The sequence below is a fragment of the Asparagus officinalis genome, chromosome 1, assembly GCF_001876935.1.
Source record: "Asparagus officinalis chromosome 1, Aspof.V1, whole genome shotgun sequence".
Classification (NCBI taxonomy): domain Eukaryota; kingdom Viridiplantae; phylum Streptophyta; class Magnoliopsida; order Asparagales; family Asparagaceae; genus Asparagus; species Asparagus officinalis.
Window position 1 is genome coordinate 87,850,293 of NC_033794.1, and position 25,794 is coordinate 87,876,086.

At 37.0% G+C, this 25,794-nt stretch overlaps 1 protein-coding gene and 1 long non-coding RNA gene across 5 annotated transcripts in view; both read left to right on the forward strand.

The window, feature by feature from the left end:
* Positions 1–19,234, forward strand: part of LOC109827295 (DNA mismatch repair protein MSH7) — a 36,794-nt gene extending 17,560 nt beyond the window's left edge. The window contains exons 10-17 of one of the 2 annotated variants that reach the window (XM_020394292.1): positions 10,119–10,318; positions 11,413–11,539; positions 11,652–11,929; positions 13,387–13,572; positions 15,309–15,725; positions 15,826–15,922; positions 17,587–17,714; positions 18,638–19,234. In XM_020394292.1, the coding sequence (XP_020249881.1) occupies positions 10,119–10,318; positions 11,413–11,539; positions 11,652–11,929; positions 13,387–13,572; positions 15,309–15,725; positions 15,826–15,922; positions 17,587–17,714; positions 18,638–19,087 (1,883 nt within the window). In that variant the 3' untranslated portion in view covers positions 19,088–19,234. The remainder of the gene's footprint in view (positions 1–10,118; positions 10,319–11,412; positions 11,540–11,651; positions 11,930–13,386; positions 13,573–15,308; positions 15,726–15,825; positions 15,923–17,586; positions 17,715–18,637) is intronic. The other variant, XM_020394298.1, reaches the window with a different exon arrangement.
* Positions 21,187–25,794, forward strand: part of LOC109827318 — a 42,122-nt gene continuing 37,514 nt past the window's right edge. The window contains exons 1-3 of one of the 3 annotated variants that reach the window (XR_002243401.1): positions 21,188–21,644; positions 23,733–23,799; positions 24,554–24,858. This is a non-coding gene — a long non-coding RNA (uncharacterized LOC109827318). Of the gene's footprint in view, positions 21,645–23,732; positions 23,800–24,553; positions 24,859–25,794 lie in introns of those variants that run through there. The other 2 variants (XR_002243403.1, XR_002243402.1) reach the window with 2 other exon arrangements.

Consider the following 25,794-nt stretch of genomic DNA (forward strand, 5'->3'; position numbering starts at 1 on the left):
ATTAAAGGCGACGCTGGCTTCGTAGAACCATCTCGTAATATACTTGTTCACATCCTCTCTAGCCTTTTTTCTGTATTTACTATCCATCGTAGGTTGTTTCCCTTTTGATATTAGTTCAGTCGTCACCTCAGGGGAGCGACTTGCAAAAGCATCCATTGGATCTTTTGTCTTGAAGGATGACGAACTTGTTAGTCTAAGTGTGTAGACCTGAAGCTGCAATCGAAAAGACGAAGAAAACAGTCAGAAGACTGTGCGGTCGACCGCAGTGGCAGATCCAGTCGACCGCGTGCACTGCAGGAAACTAAGAAGAAACTTTCGCTCTGGCCGGTCGACCGGAGTGGTCTCTGCGGTCGACCGAGATAGTGCACAAGACCCTGTAGGATTTCGTCGTTCTGACCGGTCGACCGACTTTGGTAAAGTGGTCGACCGCGACGCAGATTCCCTGTTTCCTATTTTATTTAGGAATCATGTTTGGCTGGGGTTTGTTATAAATACCCAAAACGTTTTTAGGGTTTGAGTGACATCAAAAAGAGAGCTTTTTGACTGTAAAGAGAGAGAATCTCAGAGAGATTAACTCCTTGTTTGAGAGTTTGTATTTTCTTCTTCAATTAATAAAAAGATTGTGTGGTGTGGCTCCCGAGGACGTAGGCACGTTGCCGAACCTCGTTAAATCTGTGTGTTCATCTCCCTTACTGTTTTTTGCAAGTTAGATATTTATTTGTGGTTTTATTCCTACTTTCCTACTTTCAACATAAGGTCCGGAAGGGCAATGGTTCGATTGATTGTTTCGAATCCCCAACAACTGGTATCAGAGCTTCGTTCAGCAATTTGTGTGAAAGCCATGGCAGAGGAAAGCAAATCAAAGATTGAGAAGTTCGATTGATCGGATTTCACCTACTGGAAGTCGCAGATGGAGGACTATCTGTACCAGAAGGACTTGTATCGCCCGCTGTTGGGTAAGGAAAAGGGAAAGAAGAAAGAGGAGTCAGATGGTGATTGGGAGGTACTGGATAGGAATGCTATAGGGCAAATCTGGTTGTCGCTCGTCAAATCAGTAGCCCACAATATTCTGAAGGAGAAGACGATGGTGGGGCTTATGAAAGCGCTCGCGAAGATGTACGAGCAACCGTCGGCAGCAAACAAGGTGCATCTAGTCAAAACTCTTTTCAACCTCAAGATGGCAGAAGGACGGTCCTTCACGATGCACCTCAGCGAGTTCAACATGATTGTTGATCAACTTATCTCCGTGAACATCACGTTCGATGACGAAGTGCAAGCCCTTCTACTACTATCGCAGTTGCCGGATAGTTGGGCAGGTTGTGTGACGACAATCAGCAATTCGGCGGGGAAAGAGAAGTTGAAGCTGAATGAGGTTGTTAGCATGATTCTATCTGAGGAGGTTAGAAGAAAATCATCCGAATCGGAAGGTTCAGGTTCAGCCCTAAGTTTCGATCAGAGAGGCAGAAGCCAGAAGAAAGGGAACCAGAACAGGAATCGGTCGAAATTAGTGAAGAAGAGGCCGAACTCGAAGGTTAGGTCTATCAAAGGGAAGTGTTGGAACTGCGGCCAGGAGGGCCATATGTCTTCGGTCTGTAAAGCACCAAAAAAGGATGCGGGTGAGCAGGAGGCTCATATCGTGCAGGATGCCTTGATCCTTGCTATGGATAGCGATTCTGATTCTTGGGTCATCGACTCAGGAGCTTCTTTCCACGCCACTGCAAATAGGAAACTACTTCAGAACTATGTAGCAGGGGACTTTGGTAAAGTATATTTGGGGAATAATGAACCTTGCAATATTGTTGGAAAGGGCGACGTTCAGATACAGATAAAGGGCTCTCAGTGGAATTTGAAGAACGTGAGATACGTGCCGAAGCTGAAGAGGAATCTTGTTTCGGTGGGACAGCTTGGAGCAGAAGGCTACGTTTCGACATTCACCGGGGATTCGTGGAGAATCTCCAACGGTACGATGGTTGTTGCCCGAGGCAATAAAACGGGAACTCTCTACCTCACTTCACATGCGAGTGACACCCTCGCAATTGCAGCTGGCATGGAGAGTATAGATCTGTGACACAATAGGCTGGGGCACATGAGTGAGAAAGGGATGAAAATTCTACATTCACAAGGAAAGCTAACCGAGATCGACACCGTGGAAGTCGGGGTTTGTGAAGACTGCATCTTTGGGAAGCAGAAGAGAGTTAGTTTCCAGAAGGGTGGAAGGCCACCTAAGGCTCAGAAGCTAGAGTTGATTCATACAGATGTATGGGGCCCAGCCAGTGTGTCTTCTTTTAGCGGTTCGAGATACTACGTCACCTTTATCGACGATCACTCGAGGAAGGTGTGGGTTTACTTCATGAAACACAAGTCAGAGGTGTTCGAGAATTTTAAGAAGTGGAAGGCCATGGTTGAGAACGAGACAGATCTGAAGGTGAAGTGCTTGAGATCAGATAATGGTGGAGAATACGAGCTGGAGGAGTTCAAGAGGTTCTGTGCTACGAATGAGATTCGCTTAGAGAGGACTACTCCAGGGACGCCGCAGCAGAACGACATTGTAGAGAGGATGAACAGGACCTTGACAGAGCGTGCGCGGAGCATGCGATTACATGCAGGTCTGCCTAAGACATTTTGGACGGATGCGGTACATACGGCAGCATACCTTATTAATCACGGGCCATCAGTTCCATTAGATTTTGGGATTCCAGAGGAGGTTTGGAGTGGAAAGAAGATAAATCTCTCACACTTGCGGGTATTTGGTTACGTGGCTTATGTTCATATCAGTGACTATGTCAGGGACAAGCTAGAAGCTAAGTCACAGAAGTGCACATTCATTGGATACGGCATTGATGAGTTCGGGTATCGCCTTTGGGATGAGAAGAACAGGAAGATCATCAGGAGCCGGGATGTGATATTCAATGAGGAGGTGATGTACAAGGACAGGGATAATACCAAGGATAGTCAAAGCAGTGAGAGCAGCATTACGGATACAGATGGATCCGAGTACATGGATTTGAAGGAACTTCCAGATGGGGGCGACGATGTCAGTTCTGACCGTAGAACGGAGGAGACTACAGGTGCAGAAGCTATTACCCAGGGCGTGGAGCCTAGGAGGTCATCTAGGGTACCCAAACCAAATCCCAAATACCTCTCGTCACTTGATTATCTACTCTTAACAGATAGCGGAGAGCCGGAGTGTTATGAAGAGGCAGTGTAAGTGAGTGAATCTCAGCAGTGGGAGCATGCGATGCAGGAGGAGATGGATTCTCTACTCACTAATAAAACATGGGAGTTAGCCTAGCTACCTGCACAGAAGAAAGCCTTGCATAATAAATGGGTCTACCGGGTCAAGCAGGAGAGTGATGGAAGCAAGAGATTCAAGGCCAGATTAGTAGTGAAAAGGTTTCAACAGCGGGAAGGAGTTGACTACACGGAGATATTTTCCCCTGTTGTGAAACTCATAACCATCAGAGTGGTGTTGAGTTTGGTAGCTGCAGAAGACCTCTTCCTTGAACAGTTAGACGTGAAGACTGCCTTTCTTCATGGTGACTTGGATGAAAAAATCTACATGAAGCAGCCTGTTGGCTTCATTGAAGAAGGAAAGGAAAAATGGTGTGCAAGCTCAAGAAGAGCTTATATGGTTTGAAACAGGCTCCGAGACAGTGGTATAAGAAGTTTGATAACTTCATGCAGAACAATGGCTACAGAAGATGCAATTCGGATCATTGCTGTTATTTCAAAAGGTTCGAGTCCAGCTTCATTATTTTGTTATTATATGTTGATGACATGTTGGTAGCAGGACCGTGTTTAGAAGAGATAAACAGTTTGAAGAGGCAGCTAGCAAAGGAATTTGCAATGAAGGATCTGGGTGCAGCGAAGCAGATTCTAGGGATGCGAATCAGTAGGGATGAAGCTGAAGGGACATTGAGTTTGAGCCAAGCTGAATACATTGAGAAGGTACTTCAGAGGTTCAACATGCAGAATAAGGAGTTGGTACTGCAGGGATACGTGGATGCGGACTTCGCCGGTGATCATGATACGAGACGAAGCACCACGGGGTATGTTTATACCTTAGCGTCGACAGTAGTGAGCTGGGTCTCACGTCTGCAGAAGATTGTGACTTTGTCTACAACCGAGGCTGAGTATGTCGCGGTGACTGAAGCAAGGAGATGATCTGGTTGAACGGGTGCTTGGAAGAGTTGGATCTGAAGTAAGGGAGATGAGTTCTTTATTGTGATAGCCAGAGCGCTATACATTTTGTCAAGAATCCAGTATATCATGCCAGAACGAAGCACATCGACGTCAAATACCATTTTATACGCTCGCTGATCGAGGACGGAAAGTTGCATTTAATGAAGATTTTGGGGAGTCAAAATCCGGCGGACATGTTGACGAAGGCAGTCACCATTGAGAAACTGGAGTTGTGCGCAACTTCAGTTGGCCTTCACGAGTAGAAGACGAAGGCGGAGCCACACTACGAGGATCGGCCCATTTTGTTGATTGAAGGAAGAACTTTTTCGGGGGAAAAGATACATGCGAAGAAGGGGAGAGTTCGGGTGAGCTCATTGATGGCGCTTTGGTCTCCAAGTGGGAGATTGTTAGTCTAAGTGTGTAGACCCAAAGCTGCAATCGAAAAGATGAAGAAAACAGTCAGAAGACTGTGCGGTCGACCGCAGTGGCAGATCCGGTCGACCGCGTGCACTGCAGGAAACTGAGAAGAAACTTTCGCTCTGGCCGGTCGACCGGAGTGGTCTCTGCGGTCGACCGAGATAGTGCACAAGACCCTGTAGGATTTCGTTGTTCTGACCGGTCGACCGACTTTGGTAAAGCGGTCGACCGCGACGCAGATTCCCTGTTTCCTATTTTATTTAGGAATCCTATTTGGCTGGGGTTTGTTATAAATACCCAAAATGTTTTAAGGGTTTGAGTGACATCAAAAAGAGAGCTTTTTGACTGCAAATAGAGAGAGAATCTCAGAGAGATTAACCCCTTATTTGAGAGCTTGTATTTTCTTCTTCAATTAATAAAAAGATTGTGTGGTGTGGCTCCCGAGGACGTAGGCACGTTGCCGAACCTCGTTAAATCTGTGTGTTCATCTCCCTTACTGTTTTTTGCAAGTTAGATCTTTATTTGTGGTTTTATTCCTACTTTCCTACTTTCAACACAAGGTCCGGAAGGGCAAGGGTTCGATTGATTGTTTCGAATCCCCAACAACTCTACTTTGAGTAGGTACAGACACTCTTGTCATATCCCTCTTCCTCCCATATATGGACATAATCAAGCAAATCCTGCGCTTTCAACTCCTTCTCATCCTTACTCTTCCCCCTTTGCAATATTTCTGAAGCTTTCTTTTTCACATCTTTCAAAACCTTATCACAACTCGTACAATTGCCTCTAATTCCTGCCAAGTGTGTTTTGAATCGACTTATCCCTTCACTCACAATCTGCATGCAGAACTTGCATTTAACCTTGGTTGCATCATTACCAACCCTCTCCCCGTATGTCTAACAAGGATCTTTGCCTCCTACTTTTGCTGGTTTGTTGGATCCTTGAGCAGCTACTTGACTAGATCCTTGACCTTCAGACGACATCCTCTTATAAATCATTTACGATTCAACGTATTAGATAAACTTATGAAAATAATCAACAAGCATATAAAACAGAAAATAATCATAAATTAACATTCATATTGTTTGTTTTAATCACATGCAATTTCAGTTTCTAATTTCAGTTTTTTGTTTTAATCACATGCAATTTCAGTTTCTAATTTCATTTTTTTAACTTTAGTTCTAATCTTTAGTTTTGAACTTCAATTTTTTAAAATCATACATCAAGTTATCTCTAATGTAGTTAGTTTTATGAGATATCCAAGCTTCAGTTGCCTTTCATGTAAAATTGTTAGTCAAGAGAAGATAAGAACGGCATGAAGAACTAATTTCACTACTAATTTCTTACTACGTTGTTAAGAAAAGATGTAAATAACTTCCAAAATGTGAATGTAAACCACCATATATGCTGGTACGGTGAATTGTATGCAAAAAACCCCCACATAAAAGTACTAGTTACATGGAGAATGAGAAACATCTCTAAAATCAAGCTTTTAGAAATGATACATACCTATTTCAGTATCTTTAAGCTTTTAGAGCCTTTGAGGAGCTCCGCCGGCTTTGAGAGAGGAGCTTGGCAGCTTGTGAGGACCCAGAGGAGCTTCAACGGGAGCTTGAGAGGCTTCAGACTTGGAGAGAGACAATAAGGAGGCAGGAGAGAGACGGCTAGGGTTTTGGGTGAAGGAAACACCTAGTGGTTTACATCTTTTAAGTTGCGGGTCTGGTCTAAAAATTCTTGGTTATTTGACTCGAAACCAAAATAAGCATTTTGGTTTTTTTGGCACAATACATCGACCTGTTTTTGGGCCGATATATATCGCCGATTTATTGGATTTTGGCTGATATATAGGCCAAAATCGGGTGAAAACGATAACTTATTTTATTTTTCAAAAATCGTGTTGGAAGGAGTAAAAACCTAATATATCGCCGATATTTCGATAATATCGGCCGATTATTAAATCACTGTCCCCTTCACATGTGCTAAATGTTTTTTGGTGTGTCTGTATTTCTTTGGGTCTGGGTTGGTGTGGTTGAGGACAAGCATATATGTGCTTTTTCTAGATGATAGAAAAAAATACTCTTTAACATAATGCTATTCTATCTCCTTTTCTTGTTATTGGTTAAGGATTGTTGATTTAGACTCAGATTTTTTTCTTGGGTTTCAGTTTAGGGTGGTGTCGTTTCAGACTAGAATTTGGATTTAAATTTAATGAGTTATTAGTTTATTTCTAGGATATGAATTTGAATTTAAGGTGTTATTGGTTTAGGACTAGGATTTAGATTTGAATTTAACATGTTATTATTTTAGGATTAGGGTTTGAATTTGAGTTTAAGATGTTATTGGTTGTTTAGGATTGCTATTAGGACTAAGATTTAAAATCCACACTCCATTCCAACTCTATGGTTTTTAATGAGAATTTTCAAAAAAAGTACAAGTTAAAATTGGTGGTTTGTTATCTTTACTCTGCGTATTTTCTCTCTCTTCTCCTCTTTATTTATTTAAATATTTAATATATATCAAATTAAATATATTTAAATTTAAAATAATCCATATTTCTAATTTATTTAATACTATGTAATCACCTTCTAATTTATTTATATATTAACATTGAATGTATTTAATTTTAAAATATTTTTAATCAAGTTCTATAAATTCATTTAAAACTAAAATATATTTGATAATATGTAATCAATTAATATATTTAATATTTATTATTAAATTAGATATGTTTATTATTTAAAAATTCTTAAATATATAAATGTTTTAAATATTTTACATTGTATTTCTTGTTTCTGATATATGACTTATAAGTATAAAGCTGATGCTCCACTAGGTACATCCATCGAAATCGAACAGGATCTCCAAGTATGGCTTCAGATGCTAAATGAACTACTAAATGCAGCATAACATCAAAAATTAAAGGTGGAAAAATCTTCTCAAGCTTACATAACGTAAGTGGAATCTGCTCATCAATTTATTTTAGTTCATCCACCCTTAATGTCTTGGCACATAATATAGTGAAGAATATGGAAAGTTCAATAATTGGTTCACACACTTTTGCAAGAAGAACGTCATTAATTGATACAGGAATCAAGCACTGCAAAAGAATGTGACAGTCATGACTCTTTAACCCCAAAATCTTACGCTCTTTAAGATTTACACATTGAGAAATATTGGATGAAAATCCATCTGGAACTTTTAACTCCTTTAGAAATCGACAAAATTTGCTTTGCTCTTCTTGGGATAAAGTATAACAAGCTGCTGGCATCACAAGTTTATCTCCTCTCTGGATTGGATGTAACTCCGGTTTTAAACCCATTGCTTGTAAGTCGAGACGGGCTTTGATATTATCCTTTGTCTTTCCTTTAATGTTCATGATTGTTCCCAGCAGACTATCACAAATATTCTTCTCAATATGCATGACATCTAAATTATGTCGCAATAAGAGAGTTCTCCAATATGGCAAATCAAAAAAAATACTTTTTTTATTCCAATTATCTCCCCGTCTTTCGTGTGATATTTTAATTTTCTTCTCTGGATGATTGGTCAAGGTGATCCCTATAAGATCTTCCACCTGCTTAAGGATGTCATCTCCGGTCAGCTTCGGCGCTGCATACCCTCTCTCCCTAGTGCCATCAAATGATTTCTTATCCTTTCTCCAACTGTGATTTTATTGTATTTCATACATTTCAATTTTAGTTAAATGTTAGATATGAAATATATTAAATACATAAATATTAAATATATTAAATATATTAAATACGTAAATATTAAATATATATAATATTAAAAATTTTAATGTATTGAATAACAAAAATATTTAATATCAAATCATTCAAATATTTGATGATAATTTTTTGATATGAAATAATATATTTTATATTTAGATTTTTAAATATTCAAATTAGTTTTCATATGATCAAACACTAGTCATTTTCTTTTATATACTTGAACGCTAGTTATTAAAATTTATGTGCTTGAGCATTAGTTATCTTCTTTTATGTGGCATCATTTTAACTGTTTAAATGGATTATAAGATGTATTCAGTTTTGTTGTTGTCATCCATTGATCAAAATGATGGTGGTGTTTCAAATTAATGTTCATTGTTTGTTAATAATTACTATTTAACATAATAATTTAATTTGAAAATCCTAATGCCAATAATCCACGAATCTAAAATTTAGTTCAAGAATCCAAGCCTCAGTCTACAAGTCAAAAACAAAAGTTCAAGAATCCAAGCCTCAGTCTACAAGTCAAAAACAAAAGTTCAAGAATCCAAACTAAAAGTTCAAGAATTCTACTCAAAAAAATCAAAATCCAATCCGACGAGTCCGGGGCTCTTAACCATAAAATCTGAGTCTAGGTCCCAATCCAAGAATGTCAGATTTATGGACAATTGTCGGAGTCCAAATCAACAATCCAAAACGGTGCAGGGAGATCATTGATCTACATGTGAGGCTGAAATTTTTATTTCTTTTTCTTAGTTCTTTTTATTTCTTCCATATTTTTTTTGTTGTCCCCCATAACATGTGCTAGAAAAATCTTTGGTGTGCGTCTGTATTTCTTTGGTGTGTGGTTGACGGCAGGCGTACATGTGCTTTTTCCAGATGATTTAAAAAAATCCTAACATAATTGTATTCTATCTCTTTTTCCTGTCTACATTTATTGTTGAGCTTGCATATGTAAATTTTAAAATTTTGCACCATCTACAAACAAAAATAAATGCTTCTTCCTTTCTTAATAACATCAAAGTACTGAAGGCTGAAGGCAAATGGAATGCTAAAAATTTCATTCTTTAATTAAAGCAATGTGTGCTTTTTGGGTGTTAAATGATCTCTTAGATAAACATTGGCATAGTGACTTGTGCTTAAATTACTAAAAGGAATCTCTGTAATTTGATCTGTAGATCTCGGTATTTCTTTGGTATGCAATCATGATGTTTTATCTTGAATAATTTATAAAATTCCTTGAGGAACAAACATGGTTCTATTATGTGATTTATGTCAGCCAGCTAGAAGGATAATCTAGTGATATAAATTGCAGTGATCAGTCACATTTTTTGCCTGTTAAATTACATCTGGTCGCAACAATAAAGACAGCATCCTATTGTCGATATGGCTAGACGATTCTTTTCAACACTAGTCACAAAGCTTTCTTTAACAAATGGGCTGAATCTAAATTATAATTCTTAACTCCAGAACAATGACGAGGGTTAAAGATAATACTTGTACTTCTATGCTCTACAGCGGTTGTACACCATCATTTTTTACTGCTGAAACCATGGGCTTTCGCAGTGTCTTTTTATCAACTTCAGATAGACATGTTAGGTGTGTTCTGGGTGGGGTGTACGACCTTACGTTCCTTTTTTCTGAATTGTGTTAAGAAAGTATGTTTCTGGTCTAACAGAAAGATTTTGTAAAACAAAGACGTTTGAAGCCTGCATAAATACCTCTGGTGTCTGTTTATTATTTCGTAATTGCCATCCGACACTGAAACACTAATTTTAATTTACGTTACAGGTCGCACAACAATGCAACTAACTCCCGTGATGCCTAGTGCAAATTTTCTGGGTCCTGAAGAAGTTAGAAATCTGATACACTCTAAAAGATTTTTTACAGGGTCTTCTAGTTCATGGACTTCGGCATTTGATTGTGCAACCTATTATGATCTTACTATCTGTGCTCTGGGTGGACTGCTTGAACATTTAAGTAGGCTAAAGGTGTGTGGGTGGAGAAATACTATCATTTGCTTATTTAGGAGTCTTCTTCTGTTATACCTCTTAATTGTTAATATAATTCTGGTTTTTCCATGATTATATATGGCCTGGATGACTCACAGCACTTGCAATGTTTTATTTCTCATAGAGTATTTAGATTTGAATTCATCATTTTATTGTAAAATATCATATAACACAGCAAGGAAAACTGATTAGGCCAAAATAATAAAATATGGATCAAAGTATAGTTCAGCAAGTCAACTGAAAAAAAAACCTCACTCTTCTTGGGAATTTGTTGTATTGGGCAGTTGTTCATATTGGATCTCATTTTTAGGAAAAATCAGAGAATATTCATTGATCATTACAGTAAAATTGCTGTCGATATAGATACCACAGAAATTTGAGAATTTACCATGGCACAAACACTCTGGTAAGAAAACTAAAACTGTATTTATAGTAATTTGCTAGCTCATCACCTAACTAATTAATTGAGCTTCTTATGACTAAAATTTAGACTACCCGCTGGATTATTGAACTCAAAAATAACTAAAGGTTTATCATGCTATATTATGCTCATTTTGTTTTGTGTGCTCTTTTCACACAATTGGTCTATAAATAGGCTAGGTGCATGGGCAGAAAGAAATTTTCCTTTCATATGTTAATAGGCAGAAACATGTGGATATAAATAATTTGTAACCCTCTTAATCTTCTCTGATTTATACCTGTAAGTCATTCTATTGCATCGTCAGTTGTCTCCTGACTTGAAAAGGAATTTGTATATTTCAATTCTCTTCTTCTTGTCAATTGTCTATATAATTTACTTTACCTATAATCTGAACATGAGAGACAACAACCATTGTCTTTCCTCATTTTTATTCTTTTAAACATGAAAGGCAATGTTATATGCCCCCTTGATTCTTCTAATGCCAGAAGAAAGTCAATTGGTGTTTATGCAAATTGATCTTAGTCATTGTAGATTGTATAATGACTGGTGCCATAAAGCATTCTCTGTAACTAGTGATATTCAGTAACCTCACTATAAAAACACCATACAATTTACTGGCATGAATTCTTATGCCTGATTGATTTCAAACCAGCTAGATGACGCTTTACGGAATGGGGAACTTTTGCCATATCATGTATATAAGAGCTGCCTAAGGATGGATGGGCAGACACTTGTGAATCTTGAGATCTTCAGCAATAATGTTGATGGGGGTCTAGCAGGCAATCATCTACATTTTCTGCTCCTATTCATATATGATTTCTTTGCGACGAATGTTTCAGGTGCAATTATTCATTTTTTAGTCCTTATGGAGTCTATTCTTTAAAATTTCAGGAACATTGCTAAAGCATCTTGACCACTGTATAACTTCATCTGGCAAACGGCTCCTAAGGAGGTGGATCTGCCATCCACTAAAAGACATTGATAAAATCAATGATAGACTTAACATTGTAGAAGGACTGGTGAATCAATGTGGGGTAGTATCCATCATGAGTGAGACTTTGCGTAGGCTTCCAGATCTTGAGAGATTGTTAGGACAAGTTAAGGCTACTGTTGGGTCTTCTTCTATGGTTCTGCTACCTTTCGTGGGAGAGAAGATATTGAAACAAAGGGTATGCAGAGTAATACCACTTTTAGAGGTTTTATATTCCCACATAATCTGTGTTTTCTAGCCTAATGAATCTGTCTCTGTATAAATAATTGGAAAAGGCTTATCTCTGTGCTAATATAATATATGATTATGCGTGTGCTCACATTTGCATTGAAGGTACAATGTGGCTTACTATATTACCTTTATACCATCTCATGCATGATAACGAACTGTATAGAGCTGGTTTTTTCCCTCTTCATTATAGTACTTTGGAGAAGTGAGCTATAGTATTTTTATTTCCTTTTGGAAGAGTTAAATTGTTGACAACTAGTACCAACATAATTATGTGTTTTACAAAACCCATATTATGCACCCCTTGCTGTATTATGTATTAATGATCCATTAATAATTTCAGAATTTCTGACTAAATTATTTTGTTTGGAGGGAGGAATAATGTGCAGATAGTATATCGCATAGCAAGCTTCTCGTGGTTGGGGGTATATGTCTCACAAGTTAATATGATTTGAAAGATGCTCCTCCTTTTAGAGTAAAATGTTTCAGTAAAACAACATAAATTTAGGCATGTCAAATTTGATATGATACAGTAGAGATCATAACCAAGTTTATTCGGTTAACCTGTATATGGATTATGGAGGCTAGGCTCAGGCTTTCTTATACTGGCTATGCTCCGACATCTGTTCAGTACTTCAGTGTTATATGTTTCTTAAAAAGAATAGGGGAAGATGAACAGGGAAAACATCAACTTTTGGCACATGAGGACTTAGAACAACTTACTAAAATATTTGAAAAAGTGAGTGTCTGCTCAACCGTAATGCCTAGTCCAATTAAACTGCTATCCGCTGCCCAAAAGGACTTCTCGCGCCTTCATTTATTTTAAACTTTGAACTCCTTACGTAATATGGTTAGCAATAGCATTAGGTAAAAGTATCTGTATTGCAAGCCACTCTTGACACAATGGTGTGTGTTTCTTAAGCCTGACACTTGAAAGCATATCCATCACTATAAACTAAATAATTTGTATATCTAGACTCTAGAGTAGTTAGCTAAGGAGGTAGATAAGTTAGCTAGTGCTGCATTTGTGCAGTACGCTTTAGTCGACATGTTTACAGATTAGAAGGGTTTGCAATGCAACAAGTTTTATCATTTCCTTCACACTTTCTTATTGTTTGGTTTTTCCGTATAGCTTGTAAAGAAGCCCTTTAGACCAATTCCCTAATTGCCATTTTTCATGGAATGTATTAACATGTCTTTTGAAAGTAGAAGTGAGTTTATTGGCTGCCTAGGTAGCAGCAATTCCTCTAGTTGTTGCTTTAATTTTTTTTCATCTATTAATTGTTTGGATATTTTTGACAATTGTGGTTCNAAAGATTTAATAATTAACATAAAAGAAGTTATGCTGAGTTATAAGGACAAACTGAGCAGTGACTTTATACTAAATCTCATGCATACCTGTTTCAGATCAAAGCATTTGGGACTCTTGTAAAGGGTCTTCGAATGGGAACAGACCTACTAATTATCTTACTAAAAGAGGACAGCAGGAGTTTGCCAATTTTAAAAGTTCTAAATCTTCCAGTGCTAAGTGAGCTTGATGAACTGCTCAAACAGTTTGAGGTTGCTGTCAATGATGATTTCCCCCAGTACCAGGTTTGTTATACATGAACACTGCTTTGATTATTTAATGCCATCACTTGCTGATTTTAAATAGCCACGCTTTTGTCCCCTATTTGGTAGTCTTCTGTTGCTTTATTTGTCAAGCCTTTACTTACCATACCATGTAGGTTCTTATAAATTTCAGTATACATCAAAGTTCTTTTAATTACTTGTTAAAGGGAGTACAAACTTTTGCAGTTCTAATGTCATAATCCTATCCAGCAAGATTTTCTTTAGATGTCTAACATGACCTAGGATTTATAATCTTGCGCTCTTTGCTTGATGCATGTCAAGGAATATTTCATTGACAGAAATCTGGAATAATAATATTACTGTTCTGATAATTGGTAACACTGAAAAGCAAAATAATGTTATAATACAGTAATATGGGTAGTTTTAGTTCAAATATGCTCCTTGTACCTTTGTTCAATGACATCTCTCTTATTATGTGATTTGAAAATTTTAATGGGTCACTTAGTTGCGTGTAGAGCTCTTAAGCATGGCTACATTTACTGTTCTCATACTCTATTTGAATGGATCGGAACTTACTATTCTATTATTTATTTTAAAGGGCTTTGGCCTAAATACCTCCCCAAATCTATCCTATTTGCAAATTGAACCCCCAAAGTCACGACAAATACCCCTCAAATCTTAGGATTACCTTTAGAAGCAAAAGGATTCAAAATGGTTTTGGGGAAATCTCAGACTTCTCCTCAGATGAATGTGGCTNGAATTGAGGTGTATATTTGCAAATATCTAAATATGTGAGGTAAATTTAAAAGTATTGTTAACTTGAGTATATATAAGTTAAAAAAAATCCTTATTTCAGGTAAGCCAATTTTTTTCTTTAGTTTCGTGATACTATGGTTACATATTGCTTGCTGTTTTAAAAGGTGGTTAGCTGCAAGGAACCTTATGCATGCATGTCCTGAGGCACATGGAAATAGGAGGCACAGAATCTTAAAGTGAGATGCTTCTCAAAAGCATAATTGTCTAGTCCCGTCACCTTAAGTTTGAAGTGTATGCTTGAAGTTGATGTGGTTGATAAATGTTGAGTAAACTGAAAAGCGTACCTACCTCCTGTTAACTGGTCATTCACCTTTACATATCTTGTTGGTTTGTTGCATGCTGATGTTGTTGGAGTCTTCCTTTGTAGACTCAGATGTAATCATCAATCTCCATCCAACGCTGGCATCTGATATGCGTTATGCCTGATTGCCTTCCATTCCCTACATTCTCTTCTCTGTTTCTGTTCCTCTTCTTCCTCCCACTTTACTGAAGGAGGAGCAGGAAAAGGCTCTGAGTAATAATACTGCAAATCACAAAATCCAACTATCCATGTATAATGATCAGGTTTAATCAAATAAATATGATTTATCTGTAACTGTTACAAGATTATGACTTCTGCCACACAATTGGTGGATGGTGCGAGGGATGAAGGCGAGAGTCTTTGGTCCTCACAATGGGGTTCAATGCTTTGGCTTATTATGTTTGCCATTTTAAACTCTGAAATCAAATGGCATTATGGCAAGTATTACGCCTTAAAAGCAGAGAGCTTTTATAGTTATATGTTTTCAAGATCTTAATTGAAATAATCATCTGATGTTTGAAACTTGTACTGTGACATGGTAGTAGTTATCTTTAAACATATGCACAACATGCCTGTATGAATAATCAAATCTAATTTGCTAGTACCAGTATCCTTGATCTGCTGAATTTCTGACAAACAGGACCATACCATTGAAGACTCAGATGCTGAAACATTATCTGTTCTTGTTGAGCTGTTTGTGGCAAAGTCTAATGAATGGTCTCATGTGATCGAGGCACTTAATAGCGTCGATGTGCTACAATCCTTTGCTGTCGCTGCAATTTCTTCATGTGGCTCTACGACTAGGCCTGTTCTTTTACCAGTAGAGTCTCGTTCTACAATCTCATGCCCAGAGAGTAAAGGGCCAATTCTAAGGATTAAGGGTTTGTGGCACCCCTATGCTGTTGTAGATAATGGGAACAGTCTGGTTCCCAATGACATATATCTTGGTGAAGGTGCAGCTGGGTCTCATCCACGAGCATTGCTACTGACTGGACCGAATATGGGTGGGAAATCAACGTTGCTGAGGGCCACATGTCTTGCTGTTATACTGGCTCAGGTTAGTTCATCTACATTATTTAATCCTTATAAACCGAAAATTCAATAAGTTATTAGAGACTAAACTGCTTCTACTCATCTTTTCCGGTGCCTCTTTATAGGTAGGCTGCTATGTCCCCTGTGATGAGTGTGTGCTGTCACCAGTTGATGTTATCTTTACGCGGCTTGGGGCAACTGATCGAATCATGTCAGGAGAAAGTAAGTGCCCTCATATGAACAACATTTACATCATTTGCTCATTATCCATAATCAGTTAATATGCCATGATTTTTCTTTTTACGTAAATTCTAGTGGCTAAAAGTCAGATCGACATGCCTTTCTCTTCTTTTTCCTCTTCATCATAGGCCACTGCTTTAGTATGGGTATAAAAATGTAAATCAGAATCTCATGCTTTAGTATGATTATGATGTGTTCACTTCCACCTGATATCTTTTTCTGTCATTCTATGATAAGTTTGCATCATAAATTATGTATTATAAGACAAATTTTTTGAAATGAAGGGATCACAAAAGATTTCGACGTTCTGGAAGATTTTGACATAGTGCAGCATTCTTCTGACAACACACAAATCGAACATTGGATTGTTTGTTTTTATTATTGGTCGTTATCGACAAAAGCTAGCATTTGATTTGTATGTTATGAATCTCTTTTGGTGTTGTCTTCCAATTGATCAGAGTGGTGAATGGATGTCTAGCAGCCTTGAAGAATGAAAGCAAGTCTTTATTATTGTTCTAAAGATGTTAACTGGTGTTTGTTGGAATCAAATAATTCTAACTTAAGGAGACATGATATTCTATTCTGCAGATTTATAGATATATTTCTTTAGATGAAACAGTTTAGCTACTCGACTAAAATAAAAACCAAAGTGTTCCTTGCTAGAAGGCTGTAGTTTAAAACATTATTAAGATGTGAAAAAGTTTGATGTAGATGAATAATCCAACTGTTAGGTTAACATCTAAAATAAAATACTCCTGGTTACTTTATTTAAAAAAGAAAGGAAATCTATTTGAGGATAACAAACACTAAACTATAACACACCACTAGAATTGCTTTTCTGGTAAAACTTTTTAATTTTCTTTTATACCCTCCCAATCCCCAAAACTTTTTAATTTTCTTTTATACCCTCCCAATCCCCGTTGTTTATTAGGATCATATATTTTTTTAAATTTTAGTGCTGATCAAGGATAGGTAGGGAAAATAATCAATAGAGTGCCTTTGGAAAGAACAATATTAAGTCTTGTCCAACCATAAAAGTTGCTTAGAAGAGACTTCTAAAAGTAGTGTAGTAGTCAACAGCCTGCTTGTACAGAGATGGCTATTTACAATAAATGTTTTGATGTCCAGCAATGTGCTAGAAGTTTGTGTCATGCGGAAGCTGAGCATTTTGTTAATAGAGTCCATAATGCTGCATAAACAAATTCATAAACTTTGTCCACTCCCAGTAATTCTAAGTCCTTTATTTTCCTAGGTAATACCAATGAGCAAAAGCTTCAACATGTTTCTGCATTCGTGCATGTATCTGTCTGCATCTTCATGTGCTTTGCTTGTGTTTGTGTGCACTCTTGTGTGCATTCTTAATATTTTTTTGATGGAGGAACAAAGGGAAAAAAAGCAGATAAAGTTCCAGTTAATTCTCTACATCTCTAAGTTTGCATGTTACATGCATTCATGATATCTGTATTCACATACAGTGGATACTACCTGCTGAAACATGAATATTTTAATATTCCCTACTTTTATATTGGAAGGAAGATAAGTCTTACTCAGAAATTTTCATGCTATCAGGTTTAATCACATTTTTTGGATATATTGCGACTATACTTATTTCATGCTGAAGGTAATTATACACACTTTCTCTGTAGGCACTTTTTTTGTTGAGTGCTCAGAAACAGCAACAATTCTTCGGCATGCTACTCAAGATTCTCTTGTGTTGCTTGATGAACTCGGTAGAGGGACGAGCACATTTGATGGTTATGCAATTGCATATGCTGTGGGTAACTCTGATTTAATTGTCCAATTACTTGTGGTTTAGGACTATTTTCTAGTTTGTTAGCAAAGAAGATACAGTATTACCAGACCACATGCTCAATCTCGATTTCTAATTTAAATCTTAAAATACTAGCTATAGTGTCAAGGGTTATGAAAATGAACTAGATTCATCTCGTATCAATCTGAGGGTCTGGTGTGATTTGATTTCTTATTGTGTGCTTAGAACTATGATTTGGTTGTTTGAGGCTTGGATGGGATCAGTAGCTTAGCACTTACCTAGTCAGTCAACTGAAGTCTCTCTTTGATTCCTTACCAATTCCGCCCGAAACTTGAACCCTCCAGTTTCACAACCTAAATTATGTAGAATTCTGGCAGTTTATAAGGCATCATGTTGCATCAGATTCTTCATCAGTAATTGGCTGCATAATTTTTTTTTTTAATTCTAAAGATTAGTAGAAGTTGCATTACTAGAAGGAACCGTGAGTTCTGGAAACAAGATAATTGTTTGTTTGTTTGTTATATTGACTTTTTTTTTCTTTTTCTTGAGGAAAACTGCATAAAATATTGAAAACTCAACTTATTACATTCAATATTATGCACTATTCTCTACCCTTTTCTTTATAAACAAACTGTTCTCTACTTTGAATATAGGGTTAATTATTAGTGGAACTCCAGACGATAGTATGCCTTTCGTTTAGTTTAACTGGAAAAGGACTATATTCCCCTCTAAATAGAGGGCAAAAAGTTCGCCATATGTTTCCTTCTAAATAGAGGGCAAAAAGGCCACCATTTGGGACTTTAAGCGCTGATAAAATAGATCGGGGCATAGGTCTTACCATAGTACATTGGGTGTATCTTAACCCTTCAATGTATGCGTTACCTTCAAGTGCTTGCTCTCTAACATCATCCAAACTATGTTTCTAGGTATTTCGTCATCTGGTAGAAACCGTTCGTTGTCGCTTGCTCTTTGCCACTCACTATCACCCCCTCACCAAAGAATTCGCATCTCATCCTCGAGTAAACCTTCAACATATGGCATGTGCTCTTAAAGATAACGGCCTAGTTTTTCTCTACAAACTTGCATCTGGCCCTTCACCTGAGAGCTACGGACTTCAAGTTGCTCTTATGGCCGGAATCCCCAATCAGGTTGTTGAGGCTGCATCAAAGGCTAGCCAAAGAATGAAGGCGATGATCGGTAAAAATTTCAAGAGTAGTGAAGGGAGGTCTGAGTTTTCTAGTCTTCATGAAGAATGGTTGAGAACTTTGTTAGCAGTTGCGAAGACTGAAGAAAGTTGTTGGGATGAAGATGCCTCTGATACTTTGCTTTGCTTATGGCATGAGATGAGGAGCTACTATGGATCAAGTAGAAAATGATGGGAGCATATGTATATGTATATTGTTTAGTTTTGGTCGATCTGTTTCCTGCTCATATTAGAATTATTTGATATACGGATACAAGTTGCAAATATTGTTGAACTTTTTTGAAGTATCCTAAATCCCAAGTCTTATATTTTGTATTAATTCATGGCTCTATCTAACTTAACCATCACGTATCCTACTTTTTTTGACCACAGGTAAGAACAGTGTATTGCTTTGTCAATTCTGATAAAAGCTATTGGGATTTGCAGAAAGGATTTATAGATGATTTTTATTTTAGGTGATGCTTGCTTTCAGCATAGATTCTTCTTTCCCTCTCCCCTCTCCCTTTTTTTCGAAGGCATTTTGTAGTTGGTTCTTAATACTTTTATCATCGGTTGAGTTTTACAAAACGCTCAACATAATGCCAAAAGCCGTCTGTAGAAAAATCAATACTCAATAGTTTAGGAGATATAAGATTTACATAGAATGTAATAGCAAAATTCACTACAACCATGTCACTCTCCTAGCATATTTTGCATCAAGTCTGTAGAAAAGAATATTCTTTTTTTGCGAGATCTCTCGAGTTAAATATACCAAAATTCAAAACAAATTAGAGCGAGCTGTACGTATTGGCTTCAATGAACAAAGTAGGTAATAAGAAGAGCCACAAGCATCAACACGTAAGCTATCCCTTGATCTATCGCCATGCCATCACTCGTCATCGGAGAAGGCGCCGGCCCTTGACCGCGGGCGAGATGCATAAGCCCGGAGAAAAAGTAGACAAAGAAGAGCAAAGTGCACATTCTCATTGAACTCATCTTCTCAACACTTTGAAATTCTTTGATAAAATGAGGAGGGAAAACCTAAAAGACTGAGGGAGGGAAGAGTTTCTTAAAGAATGAGGGAGAGAAGAGTTTGATGATGAAAGGCTTCAAGTCTGTGGCTTTATATAGGAGTGACTTTTAGGAAACCAACTTAGCTGTTTCCTAAATGAAAATTTCAAATTTCAAAGCTTGACGCAGCCAATGAGGACCTGATCATTGGTTATGGGTCGCTTTGGACCGTGCCAAATCGTTGTTTAGGGTCATAATTTCTAACGAAATGATAAATATGCCGCTCTTTGTGCTCGGTCCGTTTGTCTCTCAACGCGTTCAAACCATGAGAAAAACGTGAGCGATTTAAGGAATCCTAGCCAACTCCGTAGAGGGATTAAAAAGAAATATGAAGCGTCCGTGTTATACTAGAACGTCACTCATTTAACGAGTTTTCAACAATGGGTCTTGACTAATTATTACACACTCACACTAATAACAAACTTATGTCTGGGAGCAAAAACGTTATTCTCGTTACAAGTTTGGTTCCTTCAATTGAGATGTTTATAACTGTAGTTTCAATGGTAGTATATCTACTCCTCTATACAAATGGGAGAACCCACGATGTACTATTCATGCTACAGCAGCATCATTACTGTAGCAAACAGGGAGCTGATCAGTGTGATATTTTGAAAAATATTACTGTAGCACACGGAAATACTGTAGCAGGAGCGAGATACGATAGCAATTCAAAAAATAAAAAAAAGCAGTTAAACCGGGATTACTGTAGCGGGAAAAAATGCCATGCAAAGCACAGTGTTCACACTAGTAGTTATAACAAGACAAGCAGTCGCAATGGACATTTTTTGTAACTAATTAGTAGTTGCAACCCGTCTATATTTGAACAAAATGATCTACTGCACAATTCTTTATTTTTTTGATTGGATATACATGTTGTCAATTTCCGCTAGTATGATGCTTTCTATTTGTGAAATTTTAAACAGAGACGATGTCTTCTGTACTGAGCTCGGGTTAGAGTTGGACTCGAGGTGATCCAAGCTGATGCGGAGATTTAATATAAGTGTTTCGCGTTCATTAGTTTAGGGTGTGTTTGTTTAAAAAAAAGCAAGAAAGAGGTGGAAAGGCACTGTTTATTGTCGGTATATAGATTTTAATGTGTTTGTTTAAAAAAAAGCAAGAAAGAGGTGGAAAGGCACTGTTTATTGTCGGTATATAGATTTTAAGGGTATAATTTTTCCCATTGTTGTGTTCGTTAAAAAAAAAAGAAGAAGAAAAATGTTTCTTAGAAGTAGAGAAAAGGACGGGTTTTGGTGGAAATAAAATCTCAGCCGAATTGCTGGAAGTGGGAATGAAAGAGGTGGAAAATGGAGGGGATAGTACTAAATTATTGATGATGGGATAGATGAAGCGGGTATTATCTGGTTTCATCTCCTCACTCGCACCACCCATTCCTTTCTCTTTCGTTCTTCATCAGAGAAAAGGGGAAAAAGCCCATAGATTTCTATCATCAACACTGCTTCCTTCCTCTCTCGTTCTTATCTTTAGTGAGAGAAAAAACCCGTAGATATCTTCCCTTATCACTACATTTTCCCCCCCTCTCCCATTCTCATCTTCAGAATTGGGGGAAAAGAGGCATTTGTTAAAAGGGCTAAAGATCTCTCTTTTTAGCTTGTCGGTGTTCAGATCTTCCCATTTCTGACCATCGTTATCACGTAGTTGCAATTCAAGCAAAAAGTAAGGTAAAAATTGTCTTTTTAATAAAAAAATAGATTTTTTAATCAATTAGACTCTTAGTTTGGTACATGACGTGAAGACTTTTCAGTTTAATTCATGTAGCTATTGTTCAATTTCATGGTCAAATTGTTTATATATTTTTATATAATTTTGGGTGGTCAGACAACCTGATTTAACCTGGATTTGTTCAATTTAATGTTCTAATTTATTTTGTCTATGAATTTTTTTTAAATATCAACTAGACTGTTAGTTTGCTACAAGTTGTGTTCAATTTCTTGCTTATATTTTTTTCAACTAGGCTATTGATCAGTTTCATGCTTATATATTTTTTTCAACTAGACTCTTAGTTTGTAATTTTCATGTATGGTATTGTAGATGGAAAATATTGAGGAGGAGATGATGATGATGATTGTCTGGGGGTGCTATGATTGTGTTAGTGTTGATGGTTACCTTTCTAAAAAGATTACAATCTAGAAGAAGACATATCACTCATGTACATAGATTACAAAAGAAAGCAAATGAAAGGTACTGAGACGCACAATTGTCTAGAATATTGAAAGGTTATCCTACTAGTTGTAAAGACTATGTAAGGATGCGTAAAGTTACGTTTGACAAGCTTGTAAATTTGATGAGGATATAAGGTCTACTTAAAGACTCTAGGCACATTATGGTTGAAGAACAACTTGTAATATTCTCGAACATTTTGGGTCATAAAACCAATAATAGTGTACTAAGATCTAACTTTATTAGGTCGAGAGAAACAATTAGTAGATACTTCAATAAGGCTGTCATTTTCCAACTGCGTGATTGTTACGTTCGGCAAGCACCAAATAAAGTGCCACCAGAGATTGCTAGCAACCCTCGATATTATTCTTACTTCAAGGTAAATTTTCAACACAGCTCACTAAAACCTACAAATAAAATTGAAGTTAACAAATCTAAGTATGTACTTGTCTACATTTATAGGACTGTATTGGAATGATAGATGGAACACACATTAAAGCCATGCTACCTAACAATCTTGTAGCACGTTTTAGAGGTCGTAAAGGAGTGACACAAAATATTCAGCGGCTTGCATCCCAAACAAATTATTCACATACATGCTAGCAGGATGTGAAGGCTCAGCTAACGATTGTAGAGTCATTTAAGACGCACTTTCAAGACCACAACCTCATGGATTGAGAGTCTATGATGGTAATGAAATTAATTTTTTAACAAAGTTGCTATATATTTTTTTTTAAAATTTAGGTAATTATTAACTTTCTTATGATGTAATATGTAGGAAAATATTACCTTTGTGATGCGGAGTACACTACTATGCCTGGTTTCATCTCTCCCTATCATGGTGTGCACTATCATCTAAAAGAGCATGTTGGAAAAACACCTAGAAATAGAAGAGAGTTTTTAATTTACGACACTCATCTCTTAGAAAATTGAATGTGCATTCGGAATACTTAAGAATCGATCCAAGGTTCTTTCTGCAAAGCCACATTACCCTTTTCGCTCACAAGTCCGTCCATATTGCTCTCGTTTGTGCACTACTTCATAATTATATTACAATAGAGGATCCCAAGGATGACTTCCTTAATGAGACTGTGGACGATGAAGATGATGATGGTGAATTAGCAAATGAGGATGGAGAAAACGTAGTAGACTTTACTCAAACACAGACTCAAAGAGAGCAAACAAGTTCAAGAAATGAATGAAAAGCTTGTAGGGATCAAATTGCTCAGGAAATATGGGTAGATTATTGTGACCGGCATCATGCGGGTGATACAATTGAAACTAGAATAGACTAATTTCATGTGTGCAATATGCTTAAAATTCTTTAGAGTCAAACTTTGTTTTAATTTGTTTAAGACTTATACTAAATTTATTAATTTTCGTATTTGTGTTGTATAATTATGTGTGCAATGTACTTTTCGTATTTGTGTTTTATGAATATGACAGTTGGTTTAAAATTTTGCTTAATATATGATTGGTTTTAATGCATTTCATATTATGTGTGCAATGTAATTATGTGTTGTATAATTATTGTGATAATAAGATTTAGTTTTCCCCTCATATATGATTGGTTTACATGCATTTCATAGGTATGGTTGATGGTGCAAAGAAGCTTGATGCCAACAAATCTATGACTCATTCACCATCAAGTGAAAGGTAGTCTAATGCGTATAATATGGGTTTTATGTTTTTTTTCCAAACTCAGCCGCACTCCACTCATGTTTTACAAGTTATGAAGGGAATTATTTTCCAGTTTCACAGCAACAAATGAGCTACATGAACATGCTCAATAGCCCTAGCCTTTACCTCCAGCCTGGTCATAGTTCACAAGGCAGTGGTGGGGTTCTACCACTATCGTTTGACATAGGGGCTGTTCCTGATCTTATAGGAACAAAGGGGACTTTCATAGAGAAAGTGGAAGAAAATTCTCCCACATAAAAAAAAGAAAAAGAAAAGGGCTAGTAAGAAAAGAAGAACATCAAGCAATAATATATCTGATATGGGTTCAAAGGGCTCATGTAATAAGAAATGGGAACATCATCATGATGACATGCTCATTTCCTATCTTGCAAAGTTGGCCAAAGATGGGTTCAAACCTGATAAAATTTTTAAACAAATTGCAATTCAGCATGGTTGTTGCTTATATTAATAACAAATGCAAGTCTGACTTCAGTAAAGAAAATGTTATTAATCACATAAAGAGCTTGAAGAAACAATTTTATGCGATGCAAGCTTGTGCTAATATGAGTGGTGCTGGATGGGACAATGAGACCAAATCCATTACATTGGATGAAGTTTCATATGATAGGTGGTCTGAGGTATTATTTGTCTTATGTTTTTTGCAATTTCATTTTTTCCTAACTTCATTTGTATCTAATTCTAGACATGTACTATGCTTTCTTTTGTACAGGGTAAAAGCTTCCAATTCTAAGCTGAAAGATTATTTCAACAAGCCTCTCATACATTATGAGAATTAACAAATTATCGTAGGGGATGATAAAGAAAAAGGAGACTTAACTTCAGATATTTTTTTCTAGTTTTGGGTCTTGTAAATCCATCCCTATTTCAGACGAAGAGGACGAATTTCCTACACCTAGTTCAGGGAAACATGATAGCAATATTGATGATGAGCAAGTTGAAAATGTCACTTATACTCCCACACAACCTACTAACTTCAAGTCAACAAGTGGTGCTAACACTAGCATTAAACCAAAAGACAAGAAGAAGGTTGCTAAATCAAATGAAGATATTGACATCATTAGTAAGTTTTTAGAGAAAGTGGATTTTGTATCCTACTCAATTCAACATGCCCATATGATTCATAAGGTGTTGTATCAGAAGATTTGTGGGGAATCCTATTAAGAATGAAGCATGCAGAAAGAAGAGTTTCACCTCAGAGATTTTCAGGTGCTCCTGAACTGAATAACATACAGTTCACCATGTCCATCAGGGTTTTGCTCTTTCGTTCAGTTACCTTGTTAGACTGTGGTGTATAGGGAGCAGTTACCTCATGAATAATACCGTGTTCTTGGTAATATTCAGTCATATCATTTGAGGTATACTCCCCCTATGATCAGATCTTAGAATCTTGATCTTTCTGTCAAGTTGGTTCTCAGATTCAGCTTTATACATCTTAACCTATCTAAAACTTCATCCTTAGTCTTGAGAAGATAGGTGTAACAATATATGGAGTGATCATCTATAAATATCACAAAATATCTCGTACCTCCTCGGGTGAGAACTCGGTTCGAGTCACACACACACACTACAAGAAATTACATTTTTAACGAAGGGATTTCCCTTCGTTAAAGAGCTAAAAACCTTCGTTATTATATGCTAACGACGGGGAAAAATCCCTTCGTCACCCGTCGTTGAAGCCCTCTTCGCTAAAGGGTCATGAAGGGATATACTACCCATCGTTATAGAGTCTATAACGATGGAACATATTTTCGTCATTAATATTTACGACGGTAATTATCACCGTCGTTACTATTAGTCACGGGGATATTTTCCCATCGTTACCATCAGTGACAGGATATTTTCCTGTCATTACCATTAGTTACGGGGATATTTTCCCGTCGTTACCATTAGTTATGAGGATATTTTTCTATCGTTGAAGACTAATTAATAACGGTTGGATACCGTCGTAAA